The sequence below is a fragment of the Rhinoraja longicauda genome, chromosome 6, assembly GCF_053455715.1.
Source record: "Rhinoraja longicauda isolate Sanriku21f chromosome 6, sRhiLon1.1, whole genome shotgun sequence".
Classification (NCBI taxonomy): domain Eukaryota; kingdom Metazoa; phylum Chordata; class Chondrichthyes; order Rajiformes; family Arhynchobatidae; genus Rhinoraja; species Rhinoraja longicauda.
The window spans coordinates 36,266,887-36,294,400 of record NC_135958.1 but is presented as its reverse complement, the minus strand read 5'-3'; the positions used below and the strand labels follow the sequence as shown (position 1 = coordinate 36,294,400).

Sequence of the window (27,514 nt, the reverse complement as noted above, 5' to 3'; positions counted from 1 at the left end):
CAGCAATACAAGTTTCCAAATGTGATGGAAAGACTGGAGATGCTGAGAGCTCTCTTATACCTGCATTAAGGAGGTAATGAATGAATGAATGAATAAGTTTATTGGCCAAGTATGTGCATATACAAGGAATGTGCCTTGGTGCTCCACTCACAAATGACAACACAAACATACAGTTAACAATTAAGAATAAAGCATAAATGCATCAAAACAATAAGGATACAACATTACGGTCTAAACAAGTGGGTGAAAATAAACCCCAGACTTTGATTATTGAGTAGAACTGCCACTCCTGGAAATAAAGCTATTTTTATGTCTGGCTGTGGCTGCTTTGACAGTTCGGAGTCGTCTTCCAGAGGGAAGTGCTTCAAAGGGTTTGTGGCCAGGGTGAGAGGGGTCAGAGATGATCTTGCCCGCTCGCTTCCTGGCCCTTGCAGTGTACAGTTCGTCAATGGGGGGAAGGTTGCAGCCAACAACCTTTTCAGCTGTACGAACGATCCGTTGCAGCCTCCGGATGTTGTGCTTGGTGGCTGAGCCAAACCACACCATGATGAAGAAGTTGAGGACAGGCTCAATGATAGCAGTATAGAATTGGACCATCATTGCCTGTGGCAGATTGCCGTAGGAAGTACATCCTCTGTTGGGCCTTTTTGACTGTGGAGTCGATGGTGGCCCCCCATTTAAGGTCCTTGGAGATGATGGTTCCAAGGAACTTAAATGACTCCACAGATGTGTTGTTGATGGCGAGTGGGGGGAGGGGAGGGGGAGCTCTTCGAAAGTCTACAATACGTTCCACTGTCTTAAGAGCATTGAGCTCCAGGTTGTTGCGATGGCAGCACCAGGATGCCAGCTGTGGAACTTCCCATCTTTTGGGCAGATTCCTCCCCATCCTGCAAAAAGTCTATCCCCTACTCCCAATTCCTCGGTCTACGCCGCATCTGCGCCCGGGATGAGGTGTTTCACACTAGGGTTTCAGAGATGTCCTCATTCTTCAGGAAACGGGGCTTCCTCTCTTCCATTATAGATGAGGCTCTCACTAGGGCCTCTTCTACATCCCGCAGCTCCGCTCTTGCTCCCCCTCCCCCCACTCGTAACAAGGACAGAATCCCCCTCGTTCTCACCTTCCACCCCATCAGCCAGCGTATCCAACAAATCATCCTCCAACATTTCCGTCACCTACAACGGGACCCCACTACTGGCCACATCTTCCCATCCCCTCCCCTTTCTGCATTCCCTCCGTAACTCCCTGGTCCACTCGTCCCTTCCTACCCAAACCACCCCATCCCCGGGCACTTTCCCCAGCAACCTCAGGAGATGCAACACCTGTCCCTTTACCTCCCCCCTCAACTCCATCCAAGGACCCAGTCTTTCCAGATGAGACAGAGGTTCATCTGCACCTCCTCCAACCTCATCTATTGTATCTGCTGCTCCAGATGTCAACTTCTTTACATCGGCGAAACCAAACGCAGGTTCGGCGATCATTTCGCTCAACACCTTCGCTCAGTCCGCCTTAACTCCCGGTGGCTGAGCACTTCAACTTCCCCTCCCACTCCCAGTCTGACCTTTCTGTCATGGGCCTCCAGTGCCATAGTGAGGCCCACCGGAAATTGGAGGAACAGCACCTCATATTTCGCTTGGGCAGCTTGCAGCCCAACGGTATGAACATTGACTTCTCCAACTTTAGATTGTTCCTCTGTCCCTCTCTTCGCCTCCCCTTCCCAGTTCTCGCTCTATCTTCCTGTATCCACCTATATCCTTCCTTTGTCCCGACCCCATGACATCAGTCTGAAGAAGGGTCTCGACACGAAACGTCACCCATTCCTTCTCTCCTGAGATGCTGCCTGACCTGCTGAGTTACTCCAGCATTTTGTGAAATAAATACGTTTGATTTGTACCATCATCTGCAGTTATTTTCTTACACTTCCTCCCCATCCTGGATCAGTCCAATCAGGGTTATGTCATCTTCAAACTTGAGGAGCTTGACAGAGGAGTCTGTGGAGGTGCAAACGTTGGTGTAGAGAGAGTAAAGGAGAGGGGAGAGTATGCAGCCTTGCCGTGCTCCTATGCTGAGGGTCTGCGGGTCGAGATGTGCTTTCCCAGCCTCACATGCTGCTTTCTGTCTGTCAGGAAGTTTGACGATCCACTGACAGAGGGGTTCAGGCACAGTCAACTGGGAGAGTTTGGAGTGTAGTAGCTCTGGCACAATGGTGTTAAATGCAGAGCTAAAGTCCACAAACAGAATCCTGGCATAGGTCCCCTTGCGGTCTAGATGCTGGAGGATGAAGTGCAGGCCTAGGTTTCCTGCGTCATCCACCGATCTATTGGCCCTGTATGCAAACTGCAGGGGGGCCAGCAGGGGGTTTGTGATGTTTTTCAGCTGGGCCAACACAAGTCTTTCAAAGGTCTTCATGACTACAGAGGTCATTGCGACAGGCCTGTAGTCATTAAAACCAGTGATCCTTGTCTTTTTAGGTACAGGGACAATAGTGGAGACCTTGAAGCAGGCAGGTCAAGGTCTGCCCTGACCTTAATTACCTGGTAATTAAACACACCTGAGCAATGACAAACACCTGTTAAGCCATGTGTCCCAAACATTATGGTGCCCTGAAATGGGAGGACTTTGTACAAACACAGCTGTAATTTCTATATGGTGAAACCAAAATGCATAAAAATGGCCTTTATAAAAATCTGACAATGTGCACTTTAACCATGTGTTTTTTTCTATTACAAATCTCAAATTGTGGAGTACAAAGGCAAATAAATAAATGATGGGTCTTTGTCCGAAACATTATGGAAGGCACTGTATGCTCTTCCATTGCTGCCTATGAGCAGGAAGAAGAAGTGCAGCCAGGCGGTCTGCTTTTCCAAAGTGCGGGTGAGAAATGGAGCAAGAGACAACCTTGATAGTGGAGCAGCAATGGTCGAGATTGTTTGATCCTATGGTTTTGCATGACAAATGCTGATGGTAGTTTGGAAAACTTCTTCAAGCTAACCTTGTTGAAGTTCCCAGCAATGATGGAGACGACATTGGAGTGCGCTATCTGGGGCGAAATGTAGTCTGCCGCCATGACAGCATTTTATGTCTACCTTCGATTTAAACCAGCATCTACAGTTCTTTTCTACACATTCCTTCATGTCTCTTTGGCATTACACAATATTTCCTCATGTCCCATCAAGTACCTATCTCTGCCAACCCCTTTTATTAGCACATAGTCTGTAGCTCCCATCTCAGGCAACACTCTGGTAATATCACTGCTGCACCTTCTCCAACGCCAATATCTTCTTATTGCAGTGGGACAACCAGAAATGTTCACAGTACTGCAACTATGGCCCAACTAATGTTTTGTAAAGTTGAACTATAATCTTGTTGCTCTTGTATTCTATGCCTGGGCTAATGAAGAAAATTATTCTGTATGTCTTCTTTGTTACTTTATCTACTCATGTTGATATCTTGAACTTGTACATTAGGGTCCTCTGTTCATCAATACTTCAAGGACCCTATCATTTATTGTCCTTGTTAGTCCTCCAAAGTTTGTCATTTCACACATAAGATTAAATTTCATCTGCCATTGCTCTGCCCATTTTACCAATTGTTAAAAACAATCCTGTAGTCTATCCTTCTCATTGTTAACAACACTGATCTTCATGTTCTCTGGAAAATTACTATTATCTCCAACAATCATATCAAAATTGTTTATATATATATATATATATATAACAATATATATATATATATATCAGTCTGAAGAAGGGTCTCGACCCGAAACGTCACCCATTTCTTCTCTCCCGAGATGCTGCCTGACCTGCTGAGTTACTCCAGCATTTTGTGAATAAATACCTTCGATTTGTACCAGCATCTGCAGTTATCTTCTTATACTATATATATATATATATATACATATATATATATATATATATTTGTAGTTGTTGTTCGTTCTTCGGGTTCGAAGATGACCATGACTTCACTTTCAGTTGGAGGATTGGTGACTGTGGGTCCGGAAGTGACTGGTGAGGCCAATCCGGGCCCGGAAAGCACGCCCACACGTAGGACACAAGTGGATGGGTGCTGCAGTGGAAGTGGAGGTAGCCCGGGCCTTGCTCCCGGTGCGTTTCCTCTGGGCCTCTGCAGTGCGTCTGTTCTCTGCTGCACGGGATACTGTGGTGAGCTTGCTACGCCAGGTTGGACGGTCCAGAGCAAGAGACTCCCAAGTGTTGAGGTTGATGTCCAAGTCTTTGAGGGACACTTTGAGGCAGTCCTTAAACCGTTTCTTCTGTCCTCCTACTGAGCGCTTGCCCTGACACAGTTCTCCATACAGAAACTGTTTTGGCAGTCGACTCTCGGGCATTCTGACGACATGGCCTGCCCATCTGGCTTGGGCTTTCCGTAGGAGGGTGTGGACGCTGGAGATTCCGGCCCGTTCCAAGACCTCTGTGTCGGGAATTTTGTCCTGCCACCTGATGTGAAGGATTCTGCGTAGGCAGCTCAAGTGAAAGTGATTGAGCTGTTTGGCATGTCTGCTGTAGACAGTCCAAGTCTCACTGGCATAGAGAAGAGTGGTGAGTACCACTGCACGGTAGACCTTCAGCTTGGTGGTAAGGCTGAGCCCTCTCCGCTCCCAAACATTCTCATGGAGTCGCCCAAAGGCAGCGCTGGCCTTGGCAATCCTGTTGTTGACCTCAGCGTCAATGTTCCCCACTCGCAAGAGTGTACTACCCAGATAGGTAAAGCTGTCGACTGCCTGTAGATTCTGCCCCTTCACCGTGATGTGTGGTTCCTGGTAGGGCTTTCCAGGCGCGGGCTTGTACATAAATTCAGACTTTTTGGTGCTAATGGAGAGACCAAAGTTGTCACAGGCCTGTGAGAAGCAGTCGATTTCATGCTGCATCTTCTGCTCTGTGCTGGCGTTGAGGGCGCAGTCATCAGCAAACAAGAAATCTCTGATGATGGTCTCCTTCACCTTTGTAACAGCTTGCAGGCACCCGAGGTTGAACAGCCTGCTGTCAATATACATATATATAGCAAACAGCAAGGGTCTCAACATTGACCTATATGGCACATCACTGGTCACAGAATTGCAATCACAAAATCAACCTGCCTCCATTCCTATTACAAGTCAATTTTGGATTCAATTTGGCAATTTGCTCTGAATCCCATGTGCTGTGATCTTTTTAAGTCGCTGTTCCTCATATTTTGCTTGGGCAGCTTACAATCCAGCGGTATGAAGATGTTCTCCAACTTCAACTCTCTCCATCAACTAACTAACTAACTAACTAACTAACTAACTCTCTCCCTCTCCCTCTCCCTCTCCCTCTCCCTCTCCCTCTCCCTCTCCCTCTCCCCCTCCCCCTTCCCCTTCTCCTTCCTCCCCCCTCCCTCCCCACACACTGGCTGGATACTCTTTTGTAAGTAGCTAATTTCTTAATTAGAGACCAACAACTAGCCCAGTTCAATTGGTGTTGAGGCTCCCAACCAACCAGTCATTGCTATCTTTGCCCTCACTCACAAATACTGCATCCTTATAACCCTATAATAGGTAGAAGCTTTACCATTCAGGCCTCTCAGTGACCCAGTGAACCAACAGGCTGGAGGGACATGGTGTGCTATTAAGGAGACCAGCCATCAAATGGAATGGCAATTACTACTCAGGTATTCATCAATGTACAAAAAAAATCATAATTGAATTGAAATTCATCAGTATGAAAATAATTTATTGCATTAATTATAACTTCCAAGAATAATAATTATTGCATATGGAAAATAATTCTCCAATTTGCTGAATGAGATGAACACTCAACCAAGGATGGAGCAAAAACAAAAATCCACAAGGTGTTCACATTTCTCAAGACTACCCTAGGCAACTACCAATTATAAAGCAAGATGATCTTGGTAATTCATATGAGATTTGCCAATTTTTGGTGGAGCTAACCTCAGGTTTAGGATCCTCTAGCCTAGAAATTCAATCACAGGATGCTACAAGAACAGAATTTTTTTTTTTCCCCAAATAGTAAGATGAAAATGACTATTTCCATTTTCTAGATCTACACTTGAATTTATCTTCTATCACCGCAGCACCATTGCCACTGTTTGTACTATTTTTAAAAAATTATCACCAACAACTTGCTAAGACTTCTTCAATAACACCACTCAAATTCATCAAGTTAACTATCTGCAATTACATATACTGATCCAAGTTACACATCATTTAGATTTGGTTATATGTTGTTCCTTCATTGCTGACCGAACATGTTCTGAAATCTCTCACAAAACATCTCTCAAAAGAACTGCAGCACTTCAAAAGGCAACCTGTTATCATCGTCAAGGAAAATGTGTTAAATGCTGATTTTGACAGAGAAGTCACATTCTGTGGAGAATAAAAACTCAAAATCTTTTCATACATACTGAAGTTGTACACGTCAAAATCTATTAGACATTACATAGTAATCATTCATGCACATGAATATTGTTGCAATCACAAAGAAACCTTACCCACATCTCCACTTCCTTGTAGGGTCCCGACCCGAAATGTCACCTATCCATTTTCTCTGGAGATGCTGCCTGATCTGCTGTTACTCCATCATTGTGTGTCTATCTCTACTTCCTTAGAAGATTGAGATCTGGCCCGTATACTTTAACAACAATACTGATTTGCATGGCTTATTGACTGTTTATGCTGAAATGTATGCTAGTGTTAAATGTTAATGTACATTATCACATTCAAATCAAGACCATCAAACACTGGAGTGTTTATCTGTTACGTGCACCGGATATGAACCGGATCAAATAAATTATTACTTGCTGCAGCTTTACAGGAAACAATGAAGCTCTTACTTGCTGCAGCTTTACAGGCACAATAGATGCAACAACAATAATACATATAGAATAAAAACAGTTATCTTCTGTAAAGTAGGCCATGGTATTGCAAACACCCAAAGTAGGTGCAAAGTCCATTGCGGTTCGATAGGTTGTGGTTTAGGCTGTGCTGGGTGATTTGAGAACCTGGGATGGGAAGAAGCTGCTCTGGAGATAACAGTTTTCAAGCTCTTGTACCTTCCTCCCAATGCTAACAGCTAGAAGAGAGTGTGGTATGCAGTAAGCAAGAATACATTTGTTCCAGTTCACATGTGACACATATAACAGATAAACACACTTGACAATCTTGATTTTGAAAATTACAATCTTCAAGATTCAATTAATATATAACACACACAATACATTTGAGAATAAACAGTCAATAACCCATGCAAATCTTTGTTGTTGTCAAATTATACTAGCCTAATAGATAAATCTAATAAAATAATTAGTTCTACCCAGCTTCTTTCTAACCTTCATAAATGGTGCTTTAGCTAAACTCTCGATCACTGAAAATGTTCAGACATCCTTTATCATTTCTCACTTTAATACCTCTTACATAAGAAATTACATCATACAATAATTTCATACAGAAACAAGGGATGCAAATATTTTAAGTGCCTTACAGATATTATGTCATGTCATAAGTAATACGAGCAGAATTAGGCCATTCGGCCCATCAAGACTGTTCCGCCATTCAATCATGGCTAATCTATCTCTCCCTCCTAGCCCCATTCTCCTGCCTTCTGCCCATAACCCTTGTCACCTGTACTAATCAAGACCAGGTTCTTCAAATATAATTCCTTATCGTTTGTTGCACAAATATAAATCACACAGGAAACTTCTTGGAGGTCGTCACGTCTTTACTATTGCCATGCAGCTGGCCCACTGCATGAAATAATGATGCCCTTGTTATGAAAATAATGTTTCACCGTGTTATTAAACAGGTAATATTTCCGGTAGATATCCGCTATTCTATTTGTATAATCATGAAATAATTTCAGTTATGTTTAGGAAGAAAATGTGTTTATAATACGAGTCAAGTCCTTTGATTTCAGATTAACACAGTTAATCAACAAATAACACAAATCAGAAGATCGACACAAAATGTTGGAGTAACTCTGCGGATCAGGCAGCATCTCTGGAGAAAAGGTATAGGTGACTGCCAAAAGACCGTCTGAAGAAGGGTCTCGACCCGAAACGTTACCTGTTCCTTCTCTCCAGAGATGCTGCCTGCCCAACTAAATTACTCCAGCATCTTGTGTCTACCCTGGGTGTAAACCAGCACCTGCAGTTCCTCCCTACACACAAATCAGAACATTGTTTTTACTAACGGTTTACTCATATGCAGTTTACCGTTGTATGCCTTTATTGTATTTTCCGTTTTTTATTGATGTCTCACCTGTACCGAGAAGGCCAGCAGGTGCTCCAGTCCTCCCGCTTTGGCCTTCTTCAACTCCCGCCTCAGCATCTCTGTCCCACCGCCGGTTCACGTTCACACTCTGCTGCTGGGACATGACACCACTTCTCTCACACAGTCCGGGCTGTGGTATTTAACAGCGACGTCCAAAACTTTTGAGGAGACGGAAGGGCTTGCGGGTAATGAACGAAGCCGCCTCTGTGAAAGGAAGGCATCAACTCGATCACCGCGGTCTCCGTTCAAACTGCAGTTTGTGTTTGCCTCTGCAGCCTGTCGACGCCATTTCGCGCCTCGCCATTGGCCGCCGCCGGAGCCCCGGCGACCATGGCCGGCGCGGTGACGTCAGTGGGAGGGACGCGGCGTGACCGACGGCTCCTCCGACCAACCAGGAGCGGGTATTGGAAATGACGCATCCAATCATGGGCGAGGGGAGGCGGGACCAAGCGATGGCTGGGCAACAGAAGCGTCTCCTCGCTTGGCCGTTTGGAAAGGAGGAGGAGTAGCCCAAGGCAAGTAGCATAGGGGTTACCTGACTGTGACTATACTGTGAACATCAGTCAGATTTCATAGGTAACGGGTATCTTATCGTGCTGCTGCAATTTCTTAAATAGAACAGAATTTCTTGAGATAGGAAATGGTTGGATCACAGTTTGGGAAAACTGTAATTGGACAAGATACCAAAGAAACTTCGCTGGAACGATGGGTAAAAGTGTCTCCTTATTTACTCCATCACTCTTTGATTCCACGTGTAAACCATTGACCAGAAACTGAATTGGAGTAGTCATATATATAATACAGCTACATAAGCAGGTCAGAGGCTAGGAATCCTGAAGTGAGTAACTCACCTCCAAAATCCCAAAAGCCTGTCCACCTTCCACAAGATTAAAATCAGAAGTGTGATGGAATACCAGTGGTGGAAATGGGTTTTAGGAACTAAGGTCCGTGAGGCTGAGGTTGGGAAGAAAGGGGGAGGGATTTTTTAATGTGTGGTCATACTCATGTAAGAGTACAAGAATGCATAACTTGTTTATTGTGTATTTATAATATAGTTTATTGTGTATTATATGTCATAGCTGCTTTCTGGCATCTCTCTCTGTTTACATTACAAAATGTTCCATAATGGTATATAATCTCCATTTTTGTCTGTCACCTCTTTCTTTCTGCATGCCATTTCTTCAGCACACCTTCTGCCACTAAGAAGCCATGTCCTCACATATTCTTCGGGGTTGAATTTTGACAGAGGAGGTCCCACCAACTTAATTAAAAGAAGAGTTGAGAGATGATCAGTTTGAAGTGTTGCACGTTGTGGTAACATGCAGAAATTCATCCCACTGCAGCTTCTTTCACATTCTGCTGTTGATACCGGAATTGTATTTACAGTTGTTACCAGCTGCTGAAAATCTGCAGAAACTATCCACCCTTTAGATTCCTTGAATTCTCTGAAGGCTCTGGCACAAAGCTGACCATTTAGGCCAAATTGTTCTGCCTTTTCTTCTACACTATTATCCCCAAAGGTAAAAAGTGAATCTTCTGGAATATTGTTAATATCTAAATATTTCGACTTGTTAATTAACTTTTTATATTTATCATTGGAAGCTGTTATAGATTCAAGCAGCCTGGATTTCATATTATTGACCAAACTCCTCAAAAACTGTTATCTATGTATAGTAGGTACTTTACCAGCTTTCAAATTTATTCCATTAAATATCATCTGGCTTGGTGCTTTCTCCACTTGAGTATAAAAAAATTCTGGCTTCTCTATTTGACATTCAAGAATCTTGATAGTTCGTTTAATTTCCTCATGTGCTTTACTAAGTGTACAATTTCGGTTCTGCAGTTCAAGTGACAGTTCAGACAACTCTAGCAAACTGTCCATCAACAAGTCCAAATTATTTACGAAAGCTGATGACTCTAATACTTTTTTCAGCCCCTCGTACTTTGCTCTCTCTGCACTAGATCTTGAAGCATCACAGCGTACTTTTCCAAAATGCTCCCAAATAGCTTTACAAGACTGCCACATTGCCTTTACAGTTTGGTAAGACGAAGCAACCCATCTCACACTGAAAACACGACCAATTTTCAACAGTTGACAGTGAAGAGCCTCAGCACATGCAGTTAACTCATCCTGATTCTTAGGAGACCTATGATATAAGGAATACAATTTATCACAAAATATCTGAAAATGATTCAACCCTGCAACTTCATTTATAGCATCACCTACACTGAGTTCAAGCCTGTGACTGGCACAGTGCCAAACAGTTGCATTAGGGAAATCATCAAGAAATAGTTTTGCAACCCCTGCATTTCGTCCTAACATTACTGATGCACCATCAGTTACAAGTGATATCACATTTTCTTTTAGGTACTGTATTGAAAAACCACCTCTTTGTAAGCAACTTAGAAGCCCATCATATATAGATTTTGCATTTGCACCAATTTTCATATGTTCTAAGTCAAAATAGAATGATATAGGTTGGGAAGATTTACCAACTGCTGCTCTCAAGCAGACTAGAACAGTTTTCCCATTAATAGTAGTAGATTCATCAATCATAATAGACATTTTAGATTGTTTTGAAATTATATTTTCCACCACTGTCTTTCACATCTGGTTCCCTATGTGGTGAGAAACATCTGCACATGACGTACGAGAGTGTAGAAAGTCAATGCCGTTTCTTTCTTGCAGTTCAATATCAGAAGACATATCTGTGAAGGGCCTACCTTTGTGTACAATATTATGTACAGTTCTAAAAACTCGACCTGATTTTGCTTCGTCCATTTCTTGGGTTCAACAGTCTGGAAGATCACATTTTTCAATATCTTTTGAAATGTCTTCACATGCAAATGTCAAGGCAATTGTGGGTCCCTTGAAGACAGAAGCAGGGGAATTTATTATGGGGAACAAAGAAATGGCAGACGAGTTAAACCGTTACTTTGGATCTGTCTTCACTGAGGAAGATACACACAATCTCCCAAATGTTTTAGGGGCCGGAGAACCTAGGGTGATGGAGGAACTGAAGGAAATCCACATTAGGCAGGAAATGGTTTTGGGTAGACTGATGGGACTGAAGGCTGATAAATCCCCAGGGCCTGATGGTCTGCATCCCAGGGTACTTAAGGAGGTGGCTCTAGAAATAGTGGAAGTATTGGAGATCATTTTTCAATGTTCTATAGATTCAGGATCAGTTCCTGTGGATTGGAGGATAGCAAATGTTATCCCACTTTTTAAGAAAGGAGGGAGAGAGAAAACGGGTAATTATAGACCAGTTAGTCTGACATCAGTGGTGGGGAAGATGCTGGAGTCAATTATAAAAGACGAAATTGCTGAGCATTTGGATAGCAGTAACAGGATCATTCCGAGTCAGCATGGATTTACGAAGGGGAAATCATGCTTGACAAATCTACTGGAATTTTTTGAGGATGTAACTAGGAAAATTGACAGGGGAGAGTCAGTGGACGTGGTGTACCTCGACTTTCAGAAAGCCTTCAACAAGGTCCCACATAGGAGATTAGTGGGCAAAATTAGGGCACATGGTATTGGGGGTAGGGTACTGACATGGATAGAAAATTGGTTGACAGACAGAAAGCAAAGAGTGGGGATAAATGGGTCCCTTTCGGAATGGCAGGCAGTGACCAGTGGGGTACCGCAAGGTTCGGTGCTGGGACCCCAGCTATTTACGATATACATTAATGACTTAGACGAAGGGATTAAAAGTACCATTAGCAAATTTGCAGATGATACTAAGCTGGGGGGTAGTGTGAATTGTGAGGAAGATGCAATAAGGCTGCAGGGTGACTTGGACAGGTTGTGTGAGTGGGCGGATACATGGCAGATGCAGTTTAATGTAGATAAGTGTGAGGTTATTCACTTTGGAAGTAAGAATAGAAAGGCAGATTATTATCTGAATGGTGTCAAGTTAGGAGGAGGGGGAGTTCAACGAGATCTGGGTGTCCTAGTGCATCAGTCAATGAAAGGAAGCATGCAGGTACAGCAGGCAGTGAAGAAAGCCAATGGAATGTTGGCCTTCATAACAAGAGGAGTTGAGTATAGGAGCAAAGAGGTCCTTCTACAGTTGTACCGGGCCCTGGTGAGACCGCACCTGGAGTACTGTGTGCAGTTTTGGTCTCCAAATTTGAGGAAGGATATTCTTGCTATGGAGGGCGTGCAGCGTAGGTTCACTAGGTTAATTCCCGGAATGGCGGGACTGTCGTATGTTGAAAGGCTGGAGCGATTGGGCTTGTATACACTGGAATTTAGAAGGATGAGGGGGGATCTTATTGAAACATATAAGATAATTAGGGGATTGGACACATTAGAGGCAGGAAACATGTTCCCAATGTTGGGGGAGTCCAGAACAAGGGGCCACAGTTTAAGAATAAGGGGTAGGCCATTTAGAACGGAGATGAGGAAGAACTTTTTCAGTCAGAGAGTGGTGAAGGTGTGGAATTCTCTGCCTCAGAAGGCAGTGGAGGCCAGTTCGTTGGATGCTTTCAAGAGAGAGCTGGATAGAGCTCTTAAGGATAGCGGAGTGAGGGGGTATGGGGAGAAGGCAGGAACGGGGTACTGATTGAGAGTGATCAGCCATGATCGCATTGAATGGCGGTGCTGGCTCGAAGGGCTGAATGGCCTACTCCTGCACCTATTGTCTATTGTCTATTGCAGCATCTGGCGAAACAGCTGCATCAGTTACATTATCATTTTCAAGTAATTTTGCCTTCTTTTCTGGCTGAGTGTTTTCATTATCATTTATTTCTTCATCAATCTGAAGACTCTGTCTTTCAATGTATCTCAGTATGCTCATTTTCACAGGGGTACACAAATCTGAAATTTATAGATATTTGCTAGTGATATATAATAAAATTTGATAGTGATATATAATAAAATATTTCCGCTTGCACTATTGTTTTGCTAAATTAAACCACCCACGATAAAATATTCACCACTCACGATTTAGGCTGGAAAAAACTATTGGTACTACTTATTTAATTTTCTCCCCATCCATTCTAATTTAACTGAAACAACTGAGGCACAGCGGCAGAGAGGCACAGCGGCAAATAAAATAACGTGGAATAATAAAATAACGTGACTTTACCTGAGCCCGTGCTCGCGGTCCAGTAGCCCTGACAGTGAGTTTAAGAAATTCTCCCTTGAATTTTATTCAAGTGCTAACAGTGGCAGTTAACAAATCGTTTTCGTCTGAGTTGAATAAAGTGATAAACGAGTCGAATCTTTCTGCAGTACTCATTAAACCCGAGCTGGAAATTGAAAACTAGGGGAACGCCGTCCCCTTGCGTACCCCCCCCCCCCCATTTCCATCACTGTGGAATACGCGTCATTTCCCAGGATGGGCGCAATTTCAACAATGGTGGAAAGTTAACTATAGGAGGGTTGCACTGCGGGCGAGGTCACGACCCCTGACCTGCACTGTTGCCACGCAAAGCCTACTGGGGGGGCACGCCAGGTAATCACGTACAGTGCAGCGGGACCTCTTTGTTTAGTCTTTTTCTTCTATTTTATGTATGGAACGACTTTTGTTGTGGAACAATTCGCCAGTCCTAATGAGAGGGTGTTGCAGTTGAATGCTGCGGCTGCACTTAGCTGCAGCTCGGCTTCACCCGTCTTCACCCATCAGCGCATCTCCAGCTCCCTCCCGTCGCTCCGAGTGTCCCGACACCTCTCCTCGTTCCTGCGCTCCTCCAGGCTCACCGCTCCTGCTGGCCCTCCAGCCCCTTCTCCCCGCTCGCCATCTGCTTCCACTTGACCAGCGCTCAATACCTCGTGGCTGGGGCCGCCGAGCTGAGCCGTGGCCTGGTCCTCCACCTCGGTTCCGAGCACCCAGCGCCCAGCCCAGCTCTCGCTGCCGCTCGGCCTCAGCTGCCGATCGGCCTCTCCCCGGTCCTCTTCCTCCTCCTCTTCGGGCTCAACGCTCCTCCTCCACTTCCACTGCCTCCTCCTCCAAGGCCGTCGAGCCCTTCCTCCCTCAGGCGGATCGCCGACCTCCAGCGCTCGCTGCTTCTGCGCCTGCAGACCTCCAGGCCCCTCGGCTCGGGTTCTTCCCGCTGCTCCTCTCCCAGTTCGCTCATCCCCATCCTTTCCTCCTCCTCCTCCTCCTCTTGTTCTCCCCCCCCCCACGCCGGCCTCCCTTCCCTGCCGCGTTTCCCCTTCTCCCGCCGGCTGGCTAGACGTCTTCCCAGCTGCTTCTTGCGTCTGTGGGCTGGACAGCTCTTCTCCTGGTTCCACTTCCTCTGCCAGATTGTCTAGCTACTTCCTCGTTTTTTACAGCACAAAAATTGACCATTTTGGCGGGTTTTCAAGGTAAGAATGTACCTGGTGCATGTGTTACTAGTGAATGCCGGAAGCTGCCATGTCTTACGATCTTACGTGCAATCCCTTTATCAGTGATGGATATGTTACTGCACCTTATATTTTAATTCCAGTTCTTTGTGCATAAATGAAGCCTGTTCTGCTGAGTATTTTCAGCTTTTTCTATAGTTTTTTTCTGAATTCCAACATCTCTAACATCCTTGCTTTTGGCCTTGGCAAGATTGGGCAAACCAGGTGCCGCTCTTTAACTATTTAATGTTACTGATTTCAACAAATTCTAAATAACTTTCTCATCACGTGAGAATCATAGATTTATTATTGTAAAAAAAAACAAAATACGGTGAAAAACTTTGTTTTTCACGCTATCCAAACAGATTAGATACACTGTACATAGATATAATCAGTTCAAACTCAAGTACGATAAATAGGGGGGAACAGGAAGGTACAGAGTGCAGAATATAGATCTCAGCATTGTAGCCCATCAGTCCCTTAGTAAAGGTCCAATGTCCTCAATGGGGTAGAAATGAATTGAACAGTACCATAGCTAATGGAAGGACTGTCCTTCTTGACTGTCACATCAATGTGGTTGGTCGACGACTGATTATTGGTAATATTATTGCCAAGGAAAAGGTTGACAACAATTTCCATATCTGCACCATTCGTGCTGGTTGGGGTATGTATTCTTGAAGTCAATAACAAGCCCTAGGGTACGTTGAACAATCCCTGTTCCAGGCGTACACTGGCCCTATCCCCGAACTCTACCTCTGTTACATTGATGACTGCATCGGTGCTACCTCCTGCACCCATGCAGAACTCATGGACTTCATCAACTTCACCACCAATTTTCATCCTACACTCAAATTTACTTGGACCATCTCCGACACCCTCCCATTTCTTGATCTCACAGTCTCCATCACAGGAAATAGACTATTGACTGACGTCTGTTACAAACCCACTGACTACCACAACTATCTCGACTACACTTCTTCCCACCTTGCTTCCTGCAAAGACTATCCCCTATTCCCAATTCCTCCGTCTACACCGCATCTGCGCCCAAGATGTGGTGATCCATACTAGAACATCCGAGACGTCCTCATTCTTTAGGGAATGGCGGATCCCATCTTCCATCATAGATGAGGCCTTCACTCGTGTCTCCTCGGTACCCCACAGCTCCGCCCTTGCTCCCCCTAGTCGCAACACAGTCCCCTAGTCCTTACCTTCCACCCCATCAGCCGTCGCATACAACACATAATTGTCTGAAATTTCCGCCACCTCCAACGGGGTCCCACCACAAGTCACATTTTCCCATCTCCACCCCTTTCCACCTTCTGCAGAGACCGTTCCCTCCGTAACTCCCTGGTTAACTCATCCCAACCCACCCCCTCCCCTGGTACCTTCCCCTGCAACCACAGAAGATGCAACACCTGTCGCTAAACCTCCTCCCTCGACTCTATCCAGGAACCCCAATAGTCCTTTCAGATTAGGCAGAGGTTCACTTGCATCTCCTCCAACCTCATCTACTGCATCCGTTGTTCAATATGTGGACTCTTATACATCGGCAAGACCAAACTTAGACTGGGCAATCGTTTTGCAGAACATCTTCGCTCAGCCCACCTGAACCTCCATTGTCAGAGTGAGGCTAACTGCAAATTGGAGGAACAGCATCTCATATTTTGCTTGGGCAGTTTACAGCCCAGTGGTATGAATATTGATTTATCTTACTTCAGGTAGCCCCACCATTCCCTCTCTCTCTATCCCTCCCCCACCCAAGTCACACTTGCTTCTCATTTTCATCCTACAAACAGCTAACAATGGCTTGTTTCCTTTATCATCATTACTTTTTTACATATCTTTCATTCATTGTTCTTTATCTCGCCACATCACCGTCTATATCTCTTGTTTCCCTTATCCCTAACCAGTCTGAAGAAGGGTCTCGACCCGAAACGCTTCCCATTCCTTCTCTCCAGAGATACTGCCAGTCCCGTTGAGTTACTCCAGCTTTTTGTGACTAGCTCCTTCATCTTGCTGACTTTGAGGGGGAGGTTATTATCCTGACACCATAAAGTTCTCTATCTTCTTCCTGTACTCTGTCTCTGTCATTTGATCAAACAAACATTGCTCAGGCTTCAAATTTGTACCCAGTTCTCCAGCTGTTCAAAATGATTATGCTCTGTCCCACACATTTGTTTGAGTGCTTTATTGTTATGTTCAACACGGCATAAAGATAAAGTACACTCACACGTTAGTTGCCTGAATCACACCAGCCTTTATTTACCCAGCATTCCTAGCTCAAGGAACGCCCACTCATTAACATGGCACATGAATATGCATGAATACATTACACTGCTCTCCTTTTTTAAAGTATTAAATCCAAGTACTCAGTTACAATTTTGGTATTGTGATACTTGATTTACATCAATACTTTTAACCATATTTACAAATTTAACCTAGTTACTGGTTTGCGGTTCCTGCCTGATCGTTTAACAGTAACAGGTGCAACAGGCATAACAGATGTACATGTAGACTCAACTGTTAGCTTGTTTGGCTCTATGTTAGTACGCTGACCTTGACTAGAGAAGTCTGTCTCTTTATCTGTACTCACTGAATTTTGTGTATCAACCACAGTAGTCTTTTCTAACTCACTTTCAGATGAATACTCAGGGATTAGGAATTCATGCTCAGTTTTCGGTTCGTCTTTGGCTGGAATCATTTGATCCACGTGAACACTTTTGATCTTGTCTCCAACATCCACTAAGTATCTTTTTGTTCCACACACTTCCACTATTTTCCCAACATCCCATTTGTCTCGACTGGACTTGTTGGGAGGACTGAGCACACGAACTTGCTCATCTGGCTTGAAGTTCCTCTCCTTTTTGTGGAAGTCAAAGTGGTGTTTTTGACTTAACTGTTTTTGCTCAACTCTCGAGGCCAAATTGGGTCGAACTAGACTTAGGCGTATTCTTAGCCTTCTCTTCATCAACAGTTCTGCAGGTGAATAACCCGCAGTTGTGTGTGGTGAAGTTCTGTACTTCAGCAAGAAACTAGCCAAACGATGTTTCATGCTGAGCTTTGAACTACCCTGCAAAACCTGTTTCTTGAGAGCCTCTTTGACTACTCTAACAGACCTTTCCGCCGCCCCATTGGAGGCTGGATGGTATGGAGGAACAAGTGTGTGTTTTACCCCGTTACGCTGCATGAACTGTTTGAACTGTTCTGAACGAAACTGAGGTCCGTTATCAGAAACAAGTTCTTCTGGTAAACCATGACATGCAAAAATTGATCTCAATTCGTCTATGGTACGCTCAGCAGTAGTGCTTGACCCCATATGCTTAGCCTCAATCCATTTGGAATGACTATCTACTAGCACCAGAAAATTATCATTACCCTTTTCACAAAAGTCTACGTGAACTCTCTGAAACGGTCTACTTGGCCATGACCAGGGTTGCAGTGGTGTTTTTGGTGGTTTACTGCGGCAATCTTGACACATGCTACATTTGCTCACCAGTGACTCTATGTCACTGTCTATACCAGGCCAATACACAAAACTTCTAGCAATTGACTTCATGCTAACTATGCCAGGATGTTCGGCATGAAGTTCGTACATAATCTTGTTTCTTAAAGACTCTGGTACAACCACTCTATAACCCCACTTTATGCATCCCTGCTCGCATGATAATTCGTGTCGTCGATTATAGAAAGGCTTCAGTTCCGAGTTTGATCCACTCTCGACTTCAGTCCAACCATTCAATGTCTGTTCATAAACACTCTTCAGCACAGTGTCCTTCACTGTTTCAGCTGCAATTTCTGTTGCAGTCACTGGAAAGTCTTCATCTACGACTTGCAGTATGTAGATTGAGTTCTCGCTTCCCACATCAGAGTTCTCATGGGGCAATCGGGACAACGCATCTGCGACTGCGTTGCATTTGGAGCTTCTGTACTCCACCTTGTAGTCATACTGGGACAGCAGAATTGCCCAGCGCTGCATCCTTGATGCCGCCATGGAAGGTATAGCTGACTTGGGACCCAGTATCGTGAGTAGTGGTTTGTGATCAGTCACAAGGGTGAATGGTCTGCCAAGAAGAAACTGGTGGAATTTCTTGATTCCGAACACAATGCTGAGTGCTTCCTTCTCTATCTGTGCATAGTTGCGCTCACTTGGTGATAGGGTGCGGGAGGCAAAAGCAATAGGCTTTTCCTGTCCGTCATCCATTACGTGGCAAATCACTGCACCTACACCATAACTTGAAGCATCACAAGCAAGTTTCATCTCGCGCGTCATGTCGTAGTGAACAAGGAGTTTGTCACTTGTCAGGTTTTTCTTGCAGATGTCGTATGCATGTTGTTGTTCCTTTCCCCACATCCAATTCTCATCCTTTTGTAACAGATGATGTAGTGGCTTTAGCACGGTTGCTAAATCTGGAAGGAATCGTGCATAGAATTGCACCATCCCAAGGAATGATCGTAGCTCTGTCACATTGTTGGGCGTTGGAGCATTCACAATTGCTTCAATTTTCGCCTTCACTGGGCGCAGTCCGTTGGAATCTACTTTGAGTCCAAGGTAGACCACCTCTGATTGTGCAAATGCACATTTGCTCTTTCGTAATTTTACGTTGTGGCAGTTCAATCGTGTGAGAACTTGCTCAAGTATCTCCAGATGTTCTTCCATGCCCACTGTGAATATCAGTAGATCATCCTGGTTGCACACACAGTTCGGAATGCCTTGCAACATTTTGTCCATGACGGACTGAAAGATTTTCGGGGAAGATTTCACACCATAGGGCAGCTTTGTGTATGAATACAAGCCCTTATGTGTGTTGATGGTCAAGCACTGCTGACTTTCTTTGTCAACATTGAGTTGGGCATAAGCATGAGACAAATCCAGCTTAGTGAAAACTCTTGCTCCGCTAAGTTCTGCATACAGATCCTGCGAGGTTGGCAAAGGATACTGTTCGTCATCAACAACTTGGTTGATTGTGACTTTGTAGTCACCGCATAGTCGAACAGTTTTGTCAGCCTTAAGCACAGCCACAACTGGCGTTGCCCAGTTGCTCTGGTCTGTCTTCACGAGTACTCCATTCCGCTCCAACCTGTTGAGTTCTTCCTCCACTTGTTGCTTTAGCGCATATGGTACCGGTCTTGGTCGATAATATACAGGTGTCGCATCTTGCTGCAGTCGAATGTGTGCAGAGTATCCTGTTATTCCCGTGTAACTGTCAGCAAATATGTCAGCGTGTTTGCTAACGACATTTTCAAGACGTGATTTGGACACATCAATGCTGAAAATGTTCTTCCAGTCTAATTTTATTTTACGCAGCCAATCCTTTCCAAGGAGGGTCGGTTTATTTCTGTAGCTGGCCACTATGATGGGCAGTGTTACTGACTGTCCATTACACTGAACTTCGCAATCCATTTGTCTGCACGTCTCCAAGGCTTCGCCGGAGTAGGTTCTCAACTTGACCTTACTCTCGGACAATGGTGTCTGTGAGAACTTTGTTTCGTACAAGTCTTTGCTCATGACTGAACAGTCAGCTGCCGTGTCAATGCACATATCAATTAACTGTTCATTAACCAATAGTTTAATTCGAAAGTCCTTGTCTTGGCTGGTTGTAGGCTTATTGACATCAGTTGCATGAATGATGTACAACCCAAGTTCATTGTCATCCGGGTTCATCTCTAAGTTGTGAACTCCTTTCTGGTGTTGTCGTGTGTTTCCCACTGTAAGCTTGGCCCGACATGCTGAGGCGATATGACCTTTCGTCTGGCAGTTATAGCACTTAGCTGTTTTGAACTGACAGGATTGGGATGGGTGATTACCGTTGCAACGATAACAACTGGCTGCACTCGGCTCCCCGCCATATTTCGGTTTCAGTTTGGCCCTAGGCGCTGCTTTGTGAGTATACACGGCCACTGCAGTATGTGGTGAACGAAACTCGCGAGCATTCTTTGATGCCATCTCCATTGTAGTAGCAATCTTGCATGCTATCTCAAATGTAAGATCAGGAGTGCTCATGAGTCTGGACTGAATTCGTTCGTCCACTAGACCACAAACAAATCTGTCGCGTAGTGCGCGTTCAAGAAAGGCTCCAAAGTTACAGTGCAACGTTAAGTTTTTCAAGGCAACAATGTACTCACTGATTGTCTCGTTTTGCTTCTGGTTTCTCATGCCGAATTTGTAGCTTTCTGCAATTTCCAGAGGCTTTGGGTTGAAGTGCTCCTCCAACTTCTTTCTAATGTCACAGAATGGCACATCTGTTGCCTTTATGGGCGCAAGGATATTCACAAGTGTGCCGTACACTTCAGGTCCGATCACCGTGAGCAGAATCGCTTTCATGCGTTCACGAACGGCCCTGTTTGTTTCAGCCACTACCTCTCCTTCACCACTGGTCTCCGTGATGTTGTTTGCCATGAAGAACATGTTTGCTCTCTCCATATATGAGCTGAACGGCTCTCTACTTTTGTCAAAGATGCCCAGGTCTCCGATATAGCCCGTGGATGCCGCCATTTTGTCCCTCTCTTTTTTTTTCCCTTTGCACAAGCTCAGATTTCCTGCCTGTTCTGGTGTAGCAAAGCACCTAAAACTTAGCAGTACAAAAGCTATGCAAAACAAACTCAGTCTCCTCCACAATCCCGTCCTCGTCGCCAATTTTGTTATGTTCAACACGGCATAAAGATAAAGTACACTCACACGTTAGTTGCCTGAATCACACCAGCCTTTATTTACCCAGCATTCCTAGCTCAAGGAACGCCCACTCATTAACATGGCACATGAATATGCATGAATATATTACATTTATGTTTTGGGGATGTTTACAATTATACATCTTTGCGAGTTCTGGATTGGTTTGAAGGCAGTAACATGCCAGGGTTCAGCTTACTCAATGTACTGTCGTTGCATAACTGGGCAGGTTGGAGAATGTGGCCTAGCTATTGTTGAAGAATATTTTCTTTATTTCAAAATTTGAATCGAAATTTTGTAGTTCAGATAACCAACCTTTTCTCTTTGTCAGAATTCACTAGTTCAAGTTTAACCATCCACCTGTAATATTAATTCATGGTTGCTTGCTGAACTGTTCAGTATTTCAAACATTCCCTTTCATTTCAAATCTCCAACAAGAACTGTGTTGTGTTCTCCATTTTGCAGTTCCAGCATTTTGTTATTTTTTTAAATCTCCCTCTCCCCAACGCTTGTCAAGGATAGGCCGAGTCAGTCACAGCAGGAATTGCAACCACAGATGAAATATTCTCCTCTCCAACCAGGAAAACGTCAAAACTGCACCATCATCTCTCGCAGAAGGACGGATGCCAACCACCAACCACCACCTTTGTTCACTATCCTCGATTTTACAAATGTCCAGTTATATCAACTATGGTTAATGAATATTAATTTTAATTTCGTAGGACTGCAAGTTAATTGTTTCACCATGACAACCTTGATTCCCTTTCTTCTCTTCAACCTTCCTATCCCTTCAGTTTAAAACATTTTTGTTTTCTCACTTGTCCTTTTCTAATAGAGGTTCATTGACCAGAAATGTTATTTCTCTCTCCACAGTTGCTGCCTGTACTGCTTAGTATCCCCATCATTGTCTGTTCCTTTGTTTTGGTTTTCCAGCATCTACGATGTTTGGCTTTTCAATTAAGTTCAAAGAAGTCACTCTCAGAGATGGCTTCACTCTGGCCTCTTGAAATTGAGCAAGATTAGGAGAATGCAGGAAAAGGAGTTGGAGAAGGGAGGAGGAGGGTGAGAAAGACTCATAGCAAAAGGTGACAACTGCCCAGGGGGCAGTTTTACTCCCTCAAATATAGGAGGTATAATGTTTCGCCAAAGAACTTGTGCCAGAAATCTTGCACCCATTGCACCCGTAATTTCAACTTAGATCTCTGGCAAGCTGATTGTTTCTCTTTCATGCATTTAGCATCTGCAGGGCTGCCCCTGAAATACAAGCGACATCCTACATTTTCTACATCATCAAGAAATCACTAACAAATGAAACAAACCTCAACCACAATTCTCCATTTACAGAGATGAGATCTGACCGCTTGCCATCAGAAGTGTCTTGCCTTTTCTCTGACGCTAGCAATCATATCAAAGCAGTAACCCGTTTTCAGAAAGTGCACATTATAATCCAAAGTTATGAACTCAATCATGATATAATGCAGATGAAAATGGATGAAAATTCCATCCTCTTTGTGCCCAAAAGTTTCCATCCCTGTAGATAGAGCGTGGACTGTCTGATGATAGCATCAAGCACATCTTCACATCTTTCCCTGCTCTTTTGTGCCATGCTTACTCTCAGCAATCACTCTGATGTGGTGTCCATTTTATGGCTATTCTGGGCTGCGTGCCATGATGCGATCTCTGCCTTTTCACTGTTTGGACAGTACTCTTTGCATTTGTCCTCTGGTGTATTTCTTTGTTTGAAATTTGTTTTAGACCAAAATACCAAAGATCCTCCACAAATATTTGCTTTAGAAGACCTCCAGCTTGTGAGTTCTTTATATGAAAAGCTTCAGTGTTCGACATACAACAAGACAGTAAACGTGTCCCTGTTGAAGATACTTAGCTTTTTCTATGGTGCCACCTGGTCTGATGCCCAGATGTTCTTCAACATGGATAAGGAGACCATCTCTCTGTTGCTATCTTACTTCCCTGGTAGATTAACAAATTCATTTCTTCTTGAGATGGTGAAGGGATTGGTATTTCTCTTCTGATTCATTTTCAATGGTTCAGTTCTTTCATTTCTCACTTTCATCCTTTGGGTCATCTCAGCCAATCCATCAGTCTAGTCTTGCATGACTTTCTGGTGGTTTGGAAGGAGACTAACGTCTGCCGCACTGCCCATATTATTCAAACAGTATGCAACGTTGTTTGACTCCCAAAGTAACACTGAAACGATTTGTGAGGTATTAGTGCTAGTTAGCCTTGCGTACAGAGTTCCTGTAGAGGAGTTTTATGATGTTCTTCCGGGAGATTTTAGCATGAATAGAGGATTTTTCAGAAAAATTCAAAATGAAGTCTGGAACGTTGACATTAGCTATTCCCTTCAGCTGACCTTTTAATGATATGTGTGAGGGTGAGGATTCGGCCACTGTGGCTTTTCCTTCACTTGAAATCAACTTATTCTTTCCAGAAACCATTATTGTAGCTAACATTTTTATGATTATCATATATCATATCATATCATATATATACAGCCGGAAACAGGCCTTTTCGGCCCTCCAAGTCCGTGCCGCCCAGTGATCCCCGTATATTAACACTATCCTACACCCACTAGGGACAATTTTTTTTAAAAACATTTTACCCAGCCAATTAACCTACATACCTGTACGTCTTTGGAGTGTGGGAGGAAACCGAAGATCTCGGAGTAAACCCACGCAGGTCACGGGGAGAACGTACAAACTCCTTACAGTGCAGCACCCGTAGTCAGGATCGAACCTGAGTCTCCGGCGCTGCATTCGCTGAAAAGCAGCAACTCTACCGCTGCGCTACCGTACCGCCCAACTATGCTAAAGATTATAGGATGCCATCAGAAACTATTCAGTTAGTGTATTTCCCAGAATCTCTTTCTGGGGAAGCTGGACAAAGATACCAATGATCTATTCTTCTGCTGTTTCTTGCCTGAAGGTACATCTTGTTGAAGATCTTGGCTGATTCTTCCTCCTCAGCTATCACATCTCCAAGCAGATCCCATCATCGTCAGTTGAGTGCATTTTTGAGTGCAATGGTGAACATATTTGCAGGCTCTGGCCTATTTAAATTGCTTGTAAATCACTTTTTCTATTTCCAAACTTTTGCTTTTGGTCAGATACATATTTAATGTCCTTTGTCCTGATTAGTTCCTTAAAGGGTTACTTGAAGTTAGAGAAGTCAATATTCACTAATATTAGTACTAGTATTAATATTGACTCCTCTAACTTCAAGTAATCCTTGCTTTCCTTCTCTCCACACCCCCCCCCCCACCCTTCCCACCCAAGGTATGCAAATAGCCGCCCACAAGGGGTGCTTACAAAGTTATCCCCCCCCCTTTGCCAGTTCCCCCTTTGTTCTTCTCCCCCTCCGCCCTCCCTCACAGTGGTCCCCCCATGCCAGGTCCTCTAGAAGGATGAGAGGAGATCTTATCGAAACGTATAAGATTATTAAGGGGTTGGACAAGTTAGAGGCAGGAAACATGTTCCCAATGTTGAGGGAGCCTAGAACAAGCGGCCACAGTTTAAGAATAAGGGGTAGGCCATTTACAACTGAGATGAGGAAAAGCTTTTTCAGTCAGAAAGTTGTGAATCTGTGGAATTCTCTGCCTCAGAAGGCAGTGGAGGCCAGTTCTCTGAATGCATTCGAGCTAGATAGAGCTCTTAAGGATAGCGGAGTCAGGGGGTATGGGGAGAAGGCAGGAACGGGGTACTGATTGAGAATGATCAGCCATGATCACATTGAATGGCGGTGCTGGCTCGAAGGGACGAATGGCCTCCTCCTGCACCTATTGTCTATTGTCCATTGTTCTACCCACATCCCCCCCCCCCCCCCCCCCCCCACGGTGGTCCCCCCAAACCTGGTCCTCCTTTGTTCCTTCCCTTGGCAACGGTGTCCCCATTTCCATGTGGTCTGTCCTTGTCCGTTGGTCGGAGCCCCCACCGACCACCACACCAACCACTCCACTAACTCTGCTGGGTCCTCTCCTGACGCCTCCATGACGCTGACCCAGCCGCAGGCTCCGTCGACTCACGGCTCCACCGACCCGGGCTCCGACAGCTGCCGGCTCCGACCTAGGCCGCGGGCTCTGCCGGGAGACGTCTGCCGCAGCGGCCATCCGGGAGATGGTGCCTGTCCTGTTGCTTGGTAGTGATGGGAGCATTGTAAATGAATAGGGAGCAGTAAACACCACTTGAGATGAACTCAGATGAGGAGTACATTGTCTAAAAACTTATGTACACCCTCTGAGGTATTCCACCATCCAACAAAGTTCATCAGCTAAAGATTACATGATACTCACATCATGTAAACAGCAAAGTTACCAATTGACATAGCAGACTACATCGCCATTCACAGACGAATTACGGGTAATGATAAGTCAGGGTACAGGAGAGAGTTTGATCGCCTGATTGTATGGTGCCAGAGCAACAACCTTGCTCTCAACATTCAAGGAGACGAAGGAGCTGATTGTTGACTTTAGAAGAGGGAGACTGAGGTGCCATGAACCTCATCGAGGTCGGGGTGAAGAGTGTCAACAAATTCAAGTTCCTGGACAATCATATCTGAAGATCTGTCCTGGGCCCATCATGTTGCTGCAATCATAAAGCAAGCCCATCAATGCTTCAGTATGTCAATGAATACTCTCTTGAACCTCTACAGGTGTAGAGTGAGAGCATATTGACTGGTTGCCTCATGGCCTGGTTTGGCAACTCGAATGCCCAGAAACAAAAGAGAATACAAAAAGTGGTGGACACTGCCCGGACTCTCACAGGCACTGACCTCCCCACCATCAAAGGGATCAATAGGTGGCGCTGCCTCGAAAGCATTCATCATTAAGAACCCATACCACCCTGGCCATGCTCTCATTTCACTTCTGCCATCAGAACGAAGGTATGTATGAGTGTAAAAACCATGAAGTCAGGAATAGTTTTTTCCCTACAACCATCTTGAACACTACAAATACTAACTAAACTACCAACTGTCTTTGCTACACTAGGGTTTTGGGCTTTTTTTGCACTATTGTTGATTTTTTTAAATTCACTGAACATTTTTATTATGTTACTAGACCAAGTGTACCCGTTGGGCCCAAACCTCTCCTGCATTGGTGCAAAACCCTCTCCTTCCCCTTCCCCCCTCCCCCTCCCCGTTCCCCCCTCCCCTCTCCTCCCACCTCCCCTCCCTCCCCCTCCCTCCTCCCCTCTCCTCCCCTCCCCTCCCTCCTCCCCTCTCCCTCCCCCACCCTCCAACCCCCCTCCCCTCCCCCCTTTCCCTCCCCCCACTCCATCCCCCTTATTCTCCCTCCACCCCCTTCCCCTCCTCCCACTCCATCGCCATCCCCCTCCCTCCCTCCATCCCCCTCCCTCCATACCTCCACCCCCCCTCCCTTCCCCCATTCCATCCCCTTCAACCCCCCTTAACCGTCCTCCCTCCTCCCCCCCTCCTCCTCCCCCTCCTCCTCCCCTCCTCCTCCTCCCCCCTCCTCCTCCTCCCCCCCTCCCCCCATCTTCTCCCCCTCCCTCCCTATCTCTCTCCCTCCCCCTCCCATAAATTTTGCTGATGTAAATGCCTTTGCAATTGTAATGTCCATATATCTCCTGCTCCATCTCAGATAAAGATCTTGTGATTCCAGTAATTAGCTCAAACATACATGAGCTCGGTAGCTGCCTGCATCCTATTGGCAACTGCCCAGACATCCTATTCCAGTTGGCTATTAGCATCAAATTGTGGAGTAGCCTGGCATGCAGAGGCGATATCAACCAGTGAAGTATTATATGCAAAAATACTTTATGTGATCTTTCATGTGATCATTTGGTCTCCCAAAGATGGAGGAAATTATACAGATCTGATCTTCACGATGGTAATTTAATCATCAGAATCAGAATAATCTTTATTGTCATCCAAAAAAACCAAGTCTTTTGGACGAGATTTTGTCATCCACAGTCCAACAATAAGAGCAATAAAAATAAGCAATTACACACACAATCACAAACCAACACAAAACAAAAAAAAAGATCCTTTAGAGATGTTACTCCTATGACCACCATAATTCCCACAAAGAAGATTTAACACTAATTGAATGTGCTGATCACTAGCTCCTTCACCAAGCATTGATTGTTCATTAATAGATGGAACATTACATCGATCAGAAAAAAATAGAGTGAAGGCACAGCACCAAAGTCTGCCCGTTTCAGCCAATACACATGCTTCCACAATGATGAACCATTTCCTTTTGAGTCCCAG

At 44.7% G+C, this 27,514-nt stretch overlaps 1 protein-coding gene and 1 long non-coding RNA gene across 3 annotated transcripts in view; one reads left to right on the top strand and one right to left on the bottom strand.

Moving 5' to 3' along the window:
- The window catches only part of pmfbp1 (polyamine modulated factor 1 binding protein 1), a 549,552-nt gene extending 540,949 nt beyond the window's left edge, over positions 1 to 8,603 (bottom strand). Inside the window, exon 1 of the mRNA XM_078400784.1 lies at positions 8,250 to 8,603. Within this exon, the coding sequence (XP_078256910.1) occupies positions 8,250 to 8,364 (115 nt within the window). The 5' untranslated portion in view covers positions 8,365 to 8,603. The remainder of the gene's footprint in view (positions 1 to 8,249) is intronic.
- LOC144594375 (uncharacterized) overlaps positions 1 to 27,514 on the top strand; it is a 142,940-nt gene that overhangs the window by 99,402 nt on the left and 16,024 nt on the right. The window contains exon 3 of one of the 2 annotated variants that reach the window (XR_013547385.1): positions 8,537 to 8,776. The exons of the other annotated variant lie outside the window; for it this stretch is intronic. This is a non-coding gene — a long non-coding RNA (uncharacterized LOC144594375). The remainder of the gene's footprint in view (positions 1 to 8,536; positions 8,777 to 27,514) is intronic. 2 annotated transcript variants of the gene reach the window in all.